The sequence below is a fragment of the Ursus arctos genome, unplaced genomic scaffold (genome assembly GCF_023065955.2).
Source record: "Ursus arctos isolate Adak ecotype North America unplaced genomic scaffold, UrsArc2.0 scaffold_4, whole genome shotgun sequence".
NCBI classification, from domain to species: domain Eukaryota; kingdom Metazoa; phylum Chordata; class Mammalia; order Carnivora; family Ursidae; genus Ursus; species Ursus arctos.
In genome coordinates this window covers 83,828,904-83,847,482 of record NW_026623056.1, presented here as the reverse complement: position 1 = coordinate 83,847,482, position 18,579 = coordinate 83,828,904, and the positions used below count along the sequence as shown (strand labels likewise).

Genomic DNA, 18,579 nt, shown 5'->3' with positions numbered 1-18,579 from the left:
AACTACCAAAGTCAAGACAGACAGCAGTAAAGCTAGGAACGTTTTTGGAGGTACAATAAAATAAAAAGCAATAAGAAGTGAATTTAAAGAATCTATAGAAAGAAAATCACCTTCTTAAGACAATTTTTTTTTAAAAGATTTTATTTATTTATTTATTCGACAGGATAGAGACAGCCAGTGAGAGAGGGAACACAAGCAGGGGGAGTGGGAGAGGAAGAAGCAGGCTCATAGCGGAGGAGCCTGATGCGGGGCTTGATCCCATAACGCCGGGATCACGCCCTGAGCCAAAGGCAGACGCTTAACCGCTGTGCCACCCAGCCGCCCCTTAAGACAATTTTTAAAAACAATTTTTAAATTTACCAAATATACACGAAGGAAGATATTAAATTTCAAAGAAATTTTAAAAGCGCATTTATTTTTGAGGACAGCAGCATGCCAGGCCAGGCTGAAACCAACCCTAACTGTACAAATAAGCTACAGCTTCAAGTATCTCCAAGGAACTGGAACTTGAAAGGAGCCATAAAATCACAGATGTCAAATAAGGTCACAGAAGGCCCTGGCATCTCATGATCTAGACTTGACAGTTGCAAAGTTTTTCTATCGTTTCCTTTGTCCAATTCAAATACTGCTGAGCACACCACTGCACAAAAATCAACACGCTGCAAACAGGCAGGAATTCCAGGCCTTCCTCTCTTTCCTTGGACTTGGGAGTTTAAGATAAAGCAGAAAATTCATGATTCTGAAGCTTGATAAAGTCTGTTTTAAAAAGCTGAACTTCTGGAAAGGCGATCTACAGAATGAAGGACTATCTGAGCATGACGGGGGCCTTGTGAGGCAGAGTCCCTTCACGTGGGGGACAGAGGGTCTTGTACTGCTCTGTCGTTCTCTTTCAACACTACTGTTTAAGAGACTCGAGTGCAGTCACAGTTATTTAAAAGTACCCTTTTAATTCCTTCAGGGAAAAATTTCTAAGGGGACAAAGAACTCTAGTGTCATTAAATTATTTCTTTAGGAAATGACAGAACCATTGGGAAAAGTAGCTGCGAAAAAGCTTCGCGACATGACCTGTGTCAGCTTTTCCTGGTGGTCGACCTCATCAAAGTGACCCTGCACGTTCTGTTATGTCCTGTCACAGTTATTTCTCTATGATAATGAAGATAAAAATAGAACAAACAAGAAATTATTGAAACCCCAAATTACTGTTGTCTATAATCAATAACCCTACTACAGTTATGTATTTATTGGCTGGATATCCATCTAGCAATATGGTATTGAGTACACAACTTTGTTCATTTCTCTTCTGTGAGTTCTACTCAAGGGTATGAGATGTTTTAGACAGATACAGTGTATGGTAATTTGATATTCTCTCCTAATACAGTATAATGCCTTTCTTAATAAAGAAGAAATAAACATGCATTGAAGAAGTTTGAGCTATGTGTCACAAATACCTAAGAAAAATAAAACTATAGAATGTGTAGTGAATGTAAATTAAAAAGATAAGATCTTTATTACTAATAATATCTCTAGAATTTGAAGATGTAACAAAGTTTCTTCGCTAGGGTCTGTGAATAAGCTTTGGCTCTGGGAACACTACAAGACAGCATGCAAACTGGGCAATACAGGCATTTTTCTTGCAGAGAAGGCTCAGAGTTTTTATTGCATTCTGAAAGGGGTCTTTGATCAAACACAGATTATGAACCACAATAGGGAGATAACTGGAAAATAAAAATTCTGTCACGTATCAACAAAGATAAATGAAAATAAGCTTGCTTTTAACTTTCTTCCTTCAACACATGGGGGAAAAAAATCACTTATTTCCCCTAAAGAATTAAGATATTTGTATCATAAAACATCTTTGGAAACCCTATGGCATACAGCCAAAGTATTTCAAAAGCAATATGCTGGACAAATTGAATACTCCAGAAGATTCAACTTGTTTAGCCCCAAGAAAAATGGCTCACTTTCAAATTTACTAATGACTGTTGTTTTATTGCTATGCAAGGGGCGCGGAATCACTTGACTTAAAAACTTTGTTTCTCCTTTATTTGGATTTAGAAACACTCAAAAATAAGTGTACTATGTGAAGTGGCATTACTGGAAATACAGAGAAGTGTCCACCAGAACAATACGTATGGGATGCCTTTTCATAAACATTACTTTCCATAAATGCTTCTGAAGAGACCAAAAAATTAACTAGCAAGAGGAGCAGGAAAGGCTAGTAGTTAATGGAAATTTATGGCTAATCTGGTCATTTAATTTTTTTGAAGGATTACTCTGCTTCTTGATTTTACCTCAGGCTGTCTCTTGGAAACATGAGACAAAACAAACACACTTTAATTACTTGAAATTCATGAACTCAAGATTTTAAATAAAAATAAAACTGTTCAGGAAACATCTCTTATGTTTATAATAATCTTCATTCTATTAATATGAAATGGACCTAGGAAACTGATCTAGAGGCCAGCATCAAAAATGTCAAGGATTTGTTTTATCTCAACCTAATATACAGAAAGTCAAAAGCAGAAGTGCTCTTATATAAATAAATGTCACTTTATTTTTCACCCAGGGATATTATGTAGCACACAATATCAGAATTTTTAAAAAGCTTTTTGAGTTTTAAAATATCCCAAGTTGGGGCGCCTGAGTGGCTCAGTCGTTAAGCATCTGCCTTCGGCTCAGGGCGTGATCCCGGGGTCCTGGGATCGAGCCCCACATCAGGCTCCTCCACTGGGAGCCTGCTTCTTCCTCTCCCTCTCCCCTGCTTGTGTTCCCTCTCTCGCTGGCTATCTCTCTCTCTGTCAAACAAATAAATAAAATCTTTAAAAAAATAAAATAAAATAAAATATCCCAAGTAAGTGGTTGTGAAACAGACTGAAAGCCATTAAAGAAAGCCAATCAACAAACCCAGTGAGGACAGGGGAAATTGTATCTGCCTGGAAAAATCTGAAAAGTATTTCAAAACATAGAAACTGTACCCAAATCAAAGTAATCTAATAGTCTCTTCATCACAAAATTATAAAAAGTATTCCCTCTTGATGTATTAAAATGTGTGGAATACAAAGAAAAGTATTGATCAGTTATTTGAATTCTGAGAGGGGTATATTAATGTTTAAAAACGTATTTAAGTATTATTCTAAACCTGAAATCATTATTCAAATAGGAATTCCAGTTCCCCATGGAACAGTTGGTAGTCAGTCTTTCTAAGTGCTACTACGGGAGAGCCAGAGAGAATGCACTGGGACGTGTGTGCGTGTACAAGAGCGTGTGTGTGTGTGTGTGTGTGTGTGTGTGTGTGAAGGGGTGAGAAGAGAGGTGGACAGAAGTGGGGAGAAGAGCTAGAAAATCCTGCCCTCTCTGTAGGAAGAGCTAATTAAGAATCTTCACCCATGTCTCCCAAGAGGCTTTGGTATCTACCCTGCTGTTACCAAGAAGAGAAAATGGACTGTTTTGTCCTGAAAATCTGAGTTTTCCCAAAATGTCTCAGCTTCATCTTATAAATCAATAACCCATTATTTTAAATACAAGTTATTCTAAAGGATAAAACGGTCAAAGGCTGTGGCTAAACAAGAGAATAAAGAAAGAAAATGTTTTTTCAAAAGATTGAATTCTGCTTTTCTCCCTTTCCCAAATCACCTTTTGTTAAATATATTTTTTTAAGACCTCAAAAGAAAAATCCACACTATGAAAAAAGCCTCAACCAACCAAGCCTATGGGTGTGGCATAGAGTCTGGTACATACAACACCTGTTAATTATTTTGAGTCTCAGGCATGTTCTAATTATTTTTCTATATTCAAGGAATCTACATAAAGTTTCCACAATCACAAGTACATTGAATGAGAGAGTTTTATTACTTCTGTGCTGAACAGGTCTTTTTCAAAAGGATCATACACATAAAAAGAAAATTTAATCACGAACAAAATCAGGGACCAAACCATGAAACAGCCAAACATTATTCTATTAAAGCAATGTTGTTATTTTATTTGAGTTTACACCGATTTCTCTTGCTGTGTCTGTATCTCCTCTTTCTGAGTCTTTTTTCTTTCCTTCATTGTTTCCCCTCACATGCATTTTTTCCCCTGACTTCTCATTCTGTTCTGCAGTTTGTTCTCCAGCTCTTTTCTTTTTCTCCCTGGTTGCTAAACATTCTGCCTTTCACTGCCTTCGTAATGAATGAGCCTGCCAAGAAAGCAAGTGTCTGAAACCAAGAGCATAAAAGCCTCAGTTAAAGCAAAAACCTTATTTTCTATAACTGGTATTCTCATTTCAACATCAATTCAGTTCTCAGGAGCAACTTTTAAGACAGGTATCATATGGGTAGAATTTATATCTCTAACAGCCTCTTGTGGTCTAATTTAAGAAGTCTGGATTTCCCAAATATATTTAAAAAATACAATTCGTAATTCTGAATTAGTCCTACTAAATTTTGCTAAGAAATAAAATACTGTCTCCTTTCAGAATAGTTATTACTGACTATAATACGGTCTCCCATAGGATGGAAATATGCATGTAGAACCAAATCACGACTGAGTTGTCTTACAAAATTTTGCGGCCATGTGGCCAATTCAATGACCTATCATACTTGCTATAAAGACAAGACTACAGTATACAGTATCTTATCCAACTTGTAGTTCAGAATTTCCACCACCACACATATAATTTGTCAAGAGCAAAGACTCACCCATACCCCCACGATGTATAGTAACTAATCACTGACTTTGACAAGGAAGGCTTAGCACTTCATGGGAAACTCTATCTTAGACACTGAGCACTCATCTGAGCAGGGGAAACTGAAGCACAGAGGTGGAGACAGTTCATCACTCTTAGTGTGAGAAGGATGTGCATTGCCTGAGTAGGGCATGGAGACCTTTAGGAAGGAGTCTAAGTGGATGGCGCAGGCCAGGAGAACTGCCAGGCCCTGCAACGCTGCCACCTCCATTGCCAAGGACTGGAAGAAAGAAATGCTCTAATGTAAACACCATTCACATTAGGACTTGTCCAGCACAGTGACTAGATGGGAACCAACAAGGACTCAAACTTTTCAGCGTGAAACAACGTCCAGCCTCTCGAGTGCTGGGTTCTCTTACGCAGCACACACCTGAAGCCTTGAAAACTAAACTACACATTACACTGCTGTCCTGTATCACAGCTAAGATATGAAAATATGGAATAGTAGGCTGTCCGTGCCAAAGAAAACTGGTACAGTAACTATCAACATTGCCAAGGGCAAGGAGAAGTCAAGTGCTTCTATCTGAAAAGTCCCTATAGGTAATGTTATGGACGCTTGCCAGAACCATAATTTTATACTTACAGGTAACGTATTGTATGTAAGAAAAACAATGATCAGAATGTCTCTATGTGCCCTTTAGGTACATAGCTTCTTCAAAAAATGTTAAGAGTTTTTGATTTTCATGTAAAATGAAATAAAAAGAGAAATTCACATAGAATAATGTTTAAATTGATGTTTCTAGAAAATGAATATGAGAGGACTACTGATTTCGTAGTATGAAAAAATACTTGTTGCATACAGAGTACATTCTAAAAGCAGAAAAGTATGGTAAACAAATTGTGATCCACTGAATTAAAACTACTTTAAGAAGTACTAACTCTTGCTAACAACAATTACAAACAAAATCAATTATTCATGATTAAATCCCTGGTCAAATATTTCATTTCATCATCAGAAAGCTGAAATTCACTGTTAATATAAAAGGCAGCATAAATACAAAGGCTGCCAATCAGGGAATTTCTAGTACAAGAGAGTCAGTATCTCAGTGTGCTACCATTTCTACCCACTCCCCCCCCCCACCGCTGCCCCCAAGCCCTTTCCCGTGGCCTTGCTACACTGAGATTCCTCTGCTCTTTTGTCAAATAATTCTTGGTTTGGGGTGATAAATTAGAAAGACGGTTATGTCTTGGGATTATTTTTCAAATATATAAATGTCACATCTATTAGGTAAATGTCTATAAAAATACATGGAAAAAAGGCCTTGTCTGAAAGGAAAGAATGAGCCCCTCAATTTCCAGATCGGGTAGAAGACTCTAGAGACCTTATGTTTCATATCCCTGAATCCGGAGCTGTTTAAAACACAACTGTAATTGTAAATATGCTTTACTGTTTTCAATATGTTGCTACCTGTATAAAACATATACCTGTTAACCTGACTGCAAAAGTAATCTTTTTCCTCTTTCATTAATGACTTGGGAACTTCCATCATTGGTTAACAGGTCTTAGGTAAGGAAGTAGGAATGTAATTCTTCCTCAAGTGAAGAAAAAGGAGAGACTCCTAAAAGAAGAATGAATCTGAACTAGCCACTTGGTAGAAAGGACTAAATCAGACTGTATGTTTAAAAAAAAAAAGGGTGGGGGGATGATAAAACATACCCACTCTCTAAACTCTTCTACAAAGAAACTAAATACATTTAAGACATCCTGATCACGGTCTTATACCCCCAGAATCTGGGGACTAGACATGACTTTGAGTTTGCAGTTTGAAGCCAGTAACTTATTACAAGTAGTTGTCTACCAAAGAAACACGGAACTGGTGTTTGTTAACTGGAATCCTCGTTTGTGGAGCCAGCCACCAAATATAGGTTTAATGCCCTGGTCAACTCACTTTAAAATTCTGCATGCCGTAAGGTCCTTCTACCGTGTCACCACACTAGCCGATAATGAGTGAATTACAGCTTTCTCTTGGGGAACAATCTACATGAATATAAAATAAAACTGCCAAGTCCTACTTTTTCTTCTGTCCTCTCCTGCTGGTCTCCTTCTGGGAGGGGGAGGTTTTGGGTGTAGCAAGTTCACACCATCAGATAAGATGTGTGAAATGACTGGGCAATCGCCAAGGTTTCACTCCCAGCAAGACAGAAGTAATTCTTGCATCATCAGTGCGAATGCTGTAAAGGCACTGATATATATCAAGAGAGGCACTGAGGAAACCCCAGGGGTCAGAATGCTGGTTCTCCTGGTCTGTCTCATCATACGAGAATGATAGTTACTGATGAATGCGCGCTCTAAAGTCAGGGGGAAAATGCCTCCTATTTTCCAACGTGACTACAACAAAGGAAAGGAGGCAGGACATACTCGAGAGACTAAATCTTAAATCTGCCTCTAGAGTTGTCTCGATCAAATTATAAATTTTTCGATGCTTCAATTTAACCATTCCTGCTTTTGTTTCACCAGACAGGAGAGAAATACTAGAAATAATCACTGTAAGGCACTAAAACGTATTTGTTAAGGCCTCCAAATCGGCTGTTAAATAAAACAATAAAGCTGTACTGGCTCATCATTTTTCATTCTCTATATTAAACTTAAAGTTAATAATGGAAAACCAAAATAAAAATGAAGACAGACAGCAATGTTCTTATTTAAAAATGAGTACACTTGGGGAAAGGAATAAAGTGGAAGGATGGGCTGACGTAGCCTTTGTGTCAGCAGCTCTAAGTCGAGGCAGCATGACACACAGGAAGAGGGACTCACGCCACCTCGGCAGGGAGTTCTCTTCGGCAATGGCAACAGCATTCCAACAGGACAAACGTTCCATAAATAGGCTAGGCATTTGGGAAAAATCACCCACGGCAGTGTCATCTTCTAATACATGAACTTTGCTTTGAGAGTCAAATTGCAAGAAAATGGAATCTTAAGATTAGGGCAGAAATCTGGGCTACTGCCTGGGTTCAGAAGAGAGCCCAATATTTAACCGTTTGTGCTCCAAGGGACTACTAAAAAGCACTGTGATCATGTTCTTCTTGCTTGAGACAGTGACAAGTCACAGTGAGAGTTAATGTGAGCATTTTTACTGTGTTTAGTCTTGAGATAGAGAACTCACAGCTCTACTTCCAGGACTCACATATCTCATATAATCAAGTATGTACAAGTGTGGGGCGTACCTATGTGAGCACACACACACACTCACACACTCTCACACACACACACACGAACATAGATTCCGTGTAAGAATGAAAGCAAAGAAAAGCACTAAGTTGGCTCAAATAATATGTCCCCTAAGAACACTTGCCTGGTATTGTACAATTGAGAAAATTTCATTACCTATTACTCTGGGGGGAAAAACAAGCAAAAATAACTCAAACTCAGATGTCTGAACAATTTGGCCTAGAATCTCAATTCAAAGGCCAACTAAAAATCACAAATATGCTTTCCAATCTTTTCCTATTTTTAATAATAAAGGGGTTTTCCTTTTTCCAGTGCCAAAAGCAAAATTAGCCAGAGTTAAGTATAAAGGATTTTGAGATGGAAAATGAAACAGTATTTGAAAAAAAGTGGGAAGGCCATTTCTTATTAAGAACATAACTGATTAAAAACTCCTATATTTACTTAAATCGACAGTGCATGTGCTCACTGTTAGTAGGACATTAACTGCTTGCATTCTGGTTCTATTGTAAGAGTCAACGGTCTTAAGATGGTAAAGTTGTGAGGTTAAATCAAAGGCACCAAACCCAAAGGAAGCTGCCATAACCACTTTCACATTCCCTAGGAGCGCTGGCATTTTCCTGAATTTTACCACGTAAATGTGACAAAACCATATACCACTTTTGTCACTGAGACAAAAGCGATACTCCATTAAACAATAACATTTTAAAATGTGAGGTAACAAAATAAAGATTTACCTTCGAGAACAATCTTGAAGGTCAGAAGTGGCAGAAAATTCTTAGTTTTAAAAGAGAGAAAACAATCCCTTTTTATCAGTCTTCAAAGAATAAAAGACAGACTCTTTGGGAGCCTTGCTTTTGGACTTCAACTTGATGTAGTTACCAACAGACAAAAGGATGGAGATGTAGAAAAATGCCATTCTGGTTAAAGACGGACATCGTGTGGGGGCCACTCACTCACTTTAATTTACAGATGCCAAATTCACCTTTAGATGTTTAAGAGAAAAGTGCAATTTGGACTGTGTACTATTCATCTGTAACTATGAAGGTCCGCAGGAAGGCTGACAAGCCAGCCTCATACAGTTTTCTCCCCGGAATTAAGTAACAAAACTCATCATCTGGCCAGTAGAAAAACTAAAGGGGAGGACGTATATGTGGGAACGCAGAGAATGGTTACCTTCAGCTGATTATTGAAAATATCAATCTCCTGTAGTTTCGATCTGGTTTCTTTCTCAACTTCATCCAGTTGGTCTCGTAGCTGCTGCCGACCTAGTTCTTTTGCTTCTAAGGCTCTTTTGAGTGTGAGAAGTGAATCTCCTGTTTTAGAAAAACATTGCAAGATGAGAAAAGCAAACTGGCAAGGAGGAAAATGGTTTTTAATGTTCTCATTTCACGGAAGGAAAGTTGGGCCAAATGAAAAGGAAAAGGCCAACTTTAAAGCAAACACCTACTGTGCAAACTGTTCTGTTGAACTTGCTTGAGCTGGTCATTGAGTATCTGTTTTTCTGGAATAAGTCTTCCGAGCATTTGCTGAGCCTCCTAGGAGAGAAGGAGGAAAACAACAATGAAGTGACAGGGAAAACTACCATGTCTGCATTCCACATAAAGGCTGACAGAAGTCCGTTTTCTCGTCCGTCAAAGACTCATCCCATCTCATCCCAAATCCTATATGTAGAAACTGCATTTAATCACCAGTCAGGTACTTCTTGCTTTTTTTGACAAGCAATTAACTATTTGCCAAATGCTTTTCATCGAAATGAAGTTAAGACAGTTATAGCTCCCTTGAGATTTCATAAATTTTTTTTGACTTGCTGCCTATTTATAAGCTTTCAAAAATGTACTTTAAGTACAACTCAGCAGAGAAAACCGAAAGTATCGATCTCTCCCTTGCACTTACGTTTGAAAGGATCAAATGTAAATGCAGTGACTCTGTTGTTCGTATACCAACTGCGTAGTTTGCATAGGAACTACTCTACTCTGAACTGCGATACATAATAGGACTGAACTGAGGTTTACCACACACCTGAAGATGGAAAGAGAAATCAAGACGAGATTTCTAACGACAGAATCTTGGCTGCCATATATGTTTTTCCACCACTGAGAATGGACCTATAATTTTAAACAGGTACAAAAAAGTCTTGAACCAACAGTTTTTTACCTGATATAAGAAAAAAACTAACCCACACTGTGAAAGGCTATCTGGAGTTTTCATGGATGACCTGTCAAGCACTGTATTTGCTTAAGTTCAGCTGAGATTATCCTATACAGTTTCTACACAGTTCGGAAAAATGACAGCCTTTCCAGCTGAGAATAACTTGACTTTCATTTTTACCTTGATTTAAAAAAATCTCATTAAGGGGGCACCTGTGATGAGCACTGGGTGTTGTATGTGATGAATCCCTAAATTCTACACCTGAAACTAATAAGCATTGTATGTTAACTAAGTGGAATTTAAATAAAAACTTGAAAAAAATCTCTATGCATTGGTTTTTGGTTTGAGAAAATAAAAATGCCTTAATTGAAAATTTTTATCAGAGGCTAAGAAGTGGTCTTTTTTGGAACAACCATCCTTAGATTCAGACTGGCTTGTATGCAATAAAGCTTTGTGTGCCACAAGTCTGAATAGGAGAGAGATAGAGCTCAACAGAGAAGATCTGGAAGCATCTTCTCATATGAATAATCCACACCACACCCGTTTCCCCAAATCTGGATAAAACAGAATATACAATTCAGCTTGTTTCCCCAAAAAGGCCCAGCCAACTGAGCTTCTCCTAGTCTCCTCCCTAAATTAAGGAAAGGCCTCTTACCCAACCCCAAAGTTTCTTTCCTTTACCAAGACAAACAATGACACATCAAGATGAAACCTAGCTCAGATCACTGAGACTATTTAACTTATATAAACATCACTTTTAAATGCAAATCTTAAGTTTCTAAAATAAGTTATAAACCAACATGAAGGGTTACCTGACTCATCTGCACAGTAAGTATCTGCTAATAACAGTAAGGGAAAGGAACCAGTATCTCATAGCCTATGATATACCTGGCCTTCTTCAAACCATGTATTATTTTTCACTTCACTACTTTGTCAGGAACCCTAATTTGTATTTTATTATCAATAAGTGAACATACTAAGTATCAATCTTAAATAATAAAAAATGTGGTCATAGTGCATTCAATGAGATAATAAACACGTGGCCTTCACTCCTAAATTTTCCAAGAGAATATTTTATGAAACTTCTCATAGTTAATGAAAGACATATAAAAAAATTACCATATAGAAGAATATACTTTAAAAGGTATATGCACTTTTTAATACGTTCAAACAATTTCTAGCAGTGAACATCTGATACTATTTACAGTATAGGTCATATCCTAATATCTCAAATTGATTAGGACTTCAAAGCGAATGAAACAATAACTGACAGAACTGGAAGGAAAAAGGAAAAATTTACAATGATAGGGCTTTCAACATCCTCTGGCAGCAGCTGGAAGAGGTCACAAAATCAGTAAGGACATAGGAAACACAAAAAACACCATGAATCAATTTGCTCTGATATTTATGAGACACTCCACCCAACTACAACAGAGTACATATTCTTTACAACTGCACATAAAATAGTCACCAACAATCATATTCTAAGCCATAAAATAAGTCTCAGTAAACTTACAAAGATTAAAAATAATTGAAATCATACAGAGTATGCTCACAGCTTGTAACATAAATCAGAAATCAGCAAGATATGGAAAACAATCAAAATATTTAGAAACTAAGTAGCATAATTCTAAATAACCCATCAAAGAAGAAATGACCAAGAAAATAAAAAAGATTTTGAACTGAATGGATATGAAAACACATTAAAAAGTTGTGCAGGGGCGCCTGGGTGGCTCAGCGGTTGAGCGTCTGCCTTCGGCTCAGGGCGTGATCCCCGCGTTCTGGGATCGAGCCCCACATCAGGCTCCTCTGCTATGAGCCTGCTTCTTCCTCTCCCACTCCCCCTGCTTGTGTTCCCTCTCTTGCTGGCTGTCTCTCTCTGTCAAATAAATAAATAAATAAAATCTTTAAAAAAAAAAAAAAAGTTGTGCAATATGGCTATGAAAATGCTTAGAAGGAAATTTATACCTTAATAAAATGTTTACATCATAAAATTAAAAAAGGTCCAAATTCAATAATCTAACCTTCCTTTTTATGAAGGTAGAAAAAAGCAAATTAAATTCAAAATTAGTAGATGGAAGGAAATAATAAAGAGCATAAGTAAATGAAACAGCAAACAGATATACCATAGAGAAAAATCAATACAACCAAAAGCTTATTTAAAAAAAAATTAATGAAATCAATAAACTTCTAGCTAGATTGATGGAGAAGAGGAAGAGGGGAAAGGAGAGGAAGGGAAAAAGGAGGTAAAGTTGAAGGGGGAGAGAAGATACAGATTCCCATGATCAGGAATGAAAGAAGTGACATCACTACAGATACTACAGACTTGCAAAGAATTAACAGAATATTGCAAACAACTCTATACAAATAAATTTGACAATTTAGATGAAATGAAAAAATTCAAAGATACAAATCATCAGACTCAAGAAGAAACAGAAAATCTAAACACCTCTGTATCTACTAACTACACTTTGCTATTAAAATCCTACCACAAAAAAGACTCTAGGCCGAGATGGCTTCACTGATTAATGAAAATTTAAAGGAAAAATACCATTTCAACACAAACACTTTTAGAAAATGGAGAAGGAAGGAATACTCTCCAGCGATTGTCTTATTTATTACCCTGATACCAAAACAGGATAAAGACATTACAAGAAAACTATAAACCAATATCTTTCAAGAATTTAAATTAAAAGATATTTAAAAATAGCATACTGAATCAAGTAAAATATTTTTTTAAACGGTAATACACCATGACCAAGTATGGCTTATCTAAGGAATGGGAAGTTGGCTTAACATTCAAGTTTTAATCAACGTAAATCACCATATGAACAAAATAAAGAGAAAAAAACATGTAAACATCTCAGTAGATGTGAAAAAAAAATTATGACCCGATTTAGCACCCATTTCATGATTTAAAAAACCCTCAGCAAAAAAGGAACAGGAGAAAAATCCCTAACTTGAAAAAGGACATCTTAAAAAAAAATAAATCTATAGTTAACATCATACTTAATGGTCAGAAATTGAATGCTTTCCCCTTAAGATCAAGACTCTTACCATTTCTATTCAACATAGTACTGAAGCACTCACACACTGCTGGGGAGAATGTAAAATGGTACAACCAGTTTGACAGTTTCCTATAGGGTTAAGCATATATTTATGTGACACATTAATGCCACTCCTAAAATTAAACCAAGAGAAATAAAACATATTTCCACATCAAGACTTGTAATTAAATACTCATTGCAGTTTAACACAAAAGAGTCTCAAAGTGGAAAGAACCTAAATGTCAATCAAATGTCGGGTGAATGGATAAACAGGGAAATACGACTCAGTGATGAAATGGAACAAACTATTGATTTGCTCAGAAATATGGATAAATCTCAACATCATCAGGCTGAGAAAAATCACAAACTTCAAAAATGGTCATCTTTCATGATGATACACAGAACAGTATCTACATGAATCTGAGCCCCTCCCCCAGCTCAACAAGTTGAAACTGAGCCAGGTGATATAATGGCAACTCGGTGGTCAACTTTGGATACATAATAAAATGAAAGTAGAACTGTGTATAGCATTCCATTATGTTCCCAACTATTTGCTATCCATCTATCTCTGGAACTCCCCCTAGAATACTGAACTGCACCTCCTTATTGTGACGATCACAGTAAAGCCAGTCACATGAGTGAACTACAGGTCCTACATAATCCAATCCCTGCCAGCTGCAACCACAGTGGTCTCCTTGCTATAACCACATCCCAAACACAGGTACAACGTCACAATGGTCACACTGCTGTCTCCCCACCCTCAGCTTGCTCTGCCAGACAGCCATAAAACATTGCTGCTTCTCTTTCAAGTCTTTGCTCAGATGGGACCCTCACCGAGAAGCCTGTCCTCACCACCTAATTTAAAATACTGCACTCAAGGGGGTCGTGGGGGGCTCAGTCTGTTGAGCATCCAAAACTCATGGTTCTGGCTCAGATCATGATCTTGGGGTCATGAGATCAAGCCCTGTGTCAGGCATTGTGCTCAGTGCAGAGTCTGCTTGAGATTCTTACCCTGTCTCTCCCCAAATGAATGAATGAATGAATACATAAATAAATCTTAAAAAAAATAAAATAAAAATACTGCCCTTGGGGCACCTGGCTGGCTAAGTCAGTGGAGTGTGCAACTCTTCAGGGTTATGAGTTCAAGCCCTACGTTGGGTGTCGAGATTACTTAAAAACAAAATATTAAAAACAAACAAAACTACTATCCTCCTTCTCCCCAGGACTCTTTTCCTCATCACTCTCTGGGGCACTTTTCATAATAGAGTACACACCTGACTTTTTTTGTTAGTGTCCGTCTGCCCTGCAAATAAAAGGCTCCATGAAGGCAGGGTTCTCATCCTTCCTGTTTACTGCTGGACCCTCAGTGCTTCTGAGAGCCCCTGGCCTGGCACTCAGCAGTGCTCAGCAAACATGTATTGAGTTTGTTTACTTGACAGCCTACTTTTCAGACTTTTGTCTACTTCGTCTTCGACTCCCAGCACCTAATACATGGTAGATGCTGGATGCTTGTAGGAATAAATGAGTGAAATGAATGAGAGGAAAAGCAGGGCTTGTAAGCCTAAAAGCATTTAAGGGATATATTTGCTCACCTGTAATTGTTGCTGTAGGTGGGTGATTTCAGCAATTCTCAACTCTCTGGATTTGTTTGTACTCTCAATTTCTTGCCTTTGCGTGGTCAGTCGACACCTGATATCTTGAAGTTTTCCTTCTAGTTGATGCTTTTTATCATTCTTTACCAAATGAAAAATTATTATTGTTATTACCAGTTTTAATGGTTCAGGGTTAGAAGACAGTCGACCCTTGAACAACACGAGTTTGAACCACACGGGTCCACTTACACATGGATTTTTTTCAATAAATAACAGTGCAGTACTGTCAATGTATGTTCGCTTCTTTATGACTTGAATAATAACTTCTTACTTCTAACTTACTTTATTGTAAGAAAACAGTATATGACACATATGTGTCAACTAACTGTTTATGTTATCAGTAAGGCTTCTGGTCCACAGTAGGCTATGAGCAGTTAAGTATTAGGGGAGTCAAAAGTTATACAAAGTGCTCTGACTGCATAGGTTCTGCACCCATAAGCCCCATGTTGTTCAAGGGTCAACTGTATTTCCAAAGCATAATCAAACTTGACTCACTAGAGCTTCTAATTCAAATTCCAGAGTCTTTTTCTTTGCTTTCAGTACAACTATGTCTTCTTGTTCTTTGTTTCTTTGATTGAGTAGTTCTTGTCTTCGATTCCGTTCCCATTCAAGTTGTCGTTGCCTTTCAAGTTCTCGCTTTGCAGCCTGTGGCATTTACAAACAGACAACTTATTAATTTTTTAGTCCTGACATGATACAATGTCTCTTAATAAATGTAACATCCAGGAAGTCTTTTCTTTTAGGGATAAAATGTTACACACGTTGCAAGAACTTCTTTTTTTTTTTTTTTTTTAAAGATTTTATTTATTTATTTGACAGAGATAGAGACAGCCAGCGAGAGAGGGAACACAAGCAGGGGGAGTGGGAGAGGAAGAAGCAGGCTCATAGCGGAGGAGCCTGATGTGGGGCTCGATCCCATAACGCCAGGATCACGCCCTGAGCCGAAGGCAGACGCCCAACCTCTGTGCCATCCAGGCGCCCCAAGAACTTCTATTACAAAACAGCAAAAACAAAATTTATACAAATATAGTATTCCTTCTATGGGAAAAAGGGAATATTTAGAAAAGCTATTATAGTTAGATAAGATGAGGACACACAGGATTCATTTCATCATTGGAATTCGATTGTTTATGCCTTCAAGAATGTTTGAAGTGATAAAAAAAAACCAACTTTCTCATTTACTGACTCATAAAGAGCAAGAAAAATGTCTTTAATCTAGTAAAGTCAAACTAAGGCCCCTAGAACAACACCAAAAAAAAAAAAAAAAAAAAAAAGACTTAAAAAAACAGCCCCCCCAAACAAAAACTTTCTTCTATGAGAAATTACTTATCTCAAGTTTTAAAAGTTTGCAGCTCCCCACCCCTGCATCATTCATTTTCTTTTAACACAGAAGCTTCCATAATTTCTGCGGGAATGTCCACTCTCTTCATTTTTTTAAAAGATTTATTTATTTGACAGAGAGAGAGAGAGCACAAGCAGAGCGAGGAGCAGGGAGAGGGAGAAGCAGGCTCCCCACTGAGCAAGGAGCCTGACGTGGGACTCTGGGATCATGACATGAGCCAAAGGTAGCTGCTTAAATGACAGCCACCCAGGCGTCCCTGTCCTCTCTTTAAAACTGATTCTGATGGCCGCGGGGTAAAAACACATCCAGAGCACCTGGCACTCTTTACTATAATTGCTTCTTAGGTACCTGTCCTCCAACTACCCTTTGGGCCTGGAGGACAGGTGAAGTTCCTAATCCACAACCACTCTAGAGACTACCGATGACTGGCACATGGTAAATGACTACTGAGTAATTCTGAATAAATATTCTAAAGTGTCTTTACAAAAACAAAGCAAAACATCGAGAAAGGGAAAGTGGTCTATCTTTTGGCCGTCTGTTCTGGAAATTAAAACCCTGTTAGTATCTGTTTGTATCTTCCTGAATAAAGAGCGGCTTATTGCTCTAAGTTTTCTGACGCCATAACAGAAGATGTAACCAAAGTATTGTGTTTTTATAAAGAAAAATCTCCCATATATAATATATTTCATTCACACAAAAGAATCATGGCACTGCTTCTGCAACAATATGCTAAAGTTGGAAATTCAGACGAAAGATTGGCTTAGCTCCTATCCTGGTGTGGCGCCAAATTTATGAGGCCTTCCATCAAATATAGTGACTATTTCCTACACTTTTTAAAGTGGAAAAAAAAGGGCACAGAACAATTAGTATAAGCCCACTACAGGGGTTAAAAAAAAATTGCACTAAACCCCCACTGTCTCCACCATATAACCTTTAATATTTCTACATACCTATATAAATGTAGAGAAAAAATTCTGAAAAATTCTTAACTAATATCAGTGGATTGTTACGAGACTGTATTATCAAAAGCCTGACCATGAATGTTCTTAGCAATATTATTCATAATAGTCAAGAATGTCCAAAACAACTCAAACATCCATCAATGGATGAATGGATAAATACAATGTGGTACATTTGTGTAATGGATTATTATTCAGTCAGCAAAAGGAATAAAGTATTGATTCATGCTACAGCTTGGGACTTGAAAACATGCTAAGTGGAAACGAGACACAAAAGGTCACATACTGTACGATTCCACGTATATGAAATGTTCACCAGAGGCCAACCTATAGAGACAGGAAGTCAATCAGTGGCTGCTGAGCACTGGGAGGAGAAGGGGTGGGGAGTAACTGCTTTATGGGTAAGAAGTTGCTTTTTGAGGGAGGAAAATGCTCTGGAATTAGACAGCGGTGCTTGTCACACAACTTTGTGAATAAACGAAAACTACTGAACTATAACATAAAAAGAAAAAAAAAAGACTGCATTCATCGATCACTTGAGTAACTAAGAAAGAAGGGGAGCAAGAGTACATGTGCTCATGGTGGGCTCCATAGCTACTGACCTCTCGTCTCTCGATTTCTTTCCTCCTCTCCTCCTCTCTCTGACGTTCTAGTTCCCGTTGCTTTTCCAGTTGCTTCTCTAACTCCAGTTGCCGTTTGCGCTCCTGCTCCTGGCGCTCCCGCTCTTTGCGCTCCTGCTCGGCGCGCTCCAGCTGCGCCAGGCGCTCTTGCTCTTTGCGCTGCTGCTCCAAGAGCGCTTGTCTCCGTTTCTCCAGTTCCAGATTGCCACGTTCGAAATTCTCACGCTTCTTATCTTCAAATGTTACTTGAAAAATGAGAAACAGAAAAACGTTGAAAAGTCCTGATCTGCAACATACTATTTCAAAGGAAAATTCAATGGCACATTTGAAAGGTGTAGTATAAACGCCAACCAGAACTCCCCAAGCTTCTGTCCTGCCTGTGCCTCATGGATAAGCAGAATGACACCAAAAAAACTATTTTTTTGACACCAGAAATCTTTTAGAAGAAATACTTCAGTAAAACTGCAGGATACAACATCAATATACAGAAATTGGTTACATTTCTATAGACTAATAATGAACTCGCAGAAGGAGAATTAAGAAAACAATCCCACTTACAATGGCATCAGAAAGAATACCTAGGAATAAATTTAACCAAGATGGGGAAAGACCGGTACACTGAAAACTATAAGACGCTGATGAAAGAAAATGAAGACATAATTAAATGGAAAAGTATTCCATGATCAGAATTGGACTGGAAGAATTAATATTGTTAAGGGACACCTGGGTGGTTCAGTCGGTTAAGCGTCTGCCTTTGGCTCAGGTCATGATCCCAGGGTCCTGGGATTGAGCCCCGCATCGGCTCCTGCTCAGTGGGGAGCCCGCTTCTCCCTCTCCTTCTGCTTGCTACTCCCCCTGCTTGTGCGCGCTCTCTCTCTCTACCAAATAAATAAATTTTTTTAAAAAAAGAATTAAT

General features: G+C 38.0%; 1 protein-coding gene across 12 annotated transcripts in view; it reads right to left on the bottom strand.

The window, feature by feature from the left end:
* Positions 1 to 18,579, bottom strand: part of ITSN1 (intersectin 1) — a 204,079-nt gene that overhangs the window by 81,033 nt on the left and 104,467 nt on the right. For all 12 annotated transcript variants that reach the window (XM_026510388.3, XM_048214865.2, XM_026510536.3 and 9 more), the window contains 5 exons: positions 17,646 to 17,908; positions 15,238 to 15,387; positions 14,683 to 14,823; positions 9,343 to 9,430; positions 9,069 to 9,208 (listed from right to left, as the gene is read on the bottom strand). In XM_026510388.3, coding sequence (XP_026366173.2) covers positions 9,069 to 9,208; positions 9,343 to 9,430; positions 14,683 to 14,823; positions 15,238 to 15,387; positions 17,646 to 17,908 — 782 coding nt within the window. The remainder of the gene's footprint in view (positions 1 to 9,068; positions 9,209 to 9,342; positions 9,431 to 14,682; positions 14,824 to 15,237; positions 15,388 to 17,645; positions 17,909 to 18,579) is intronic.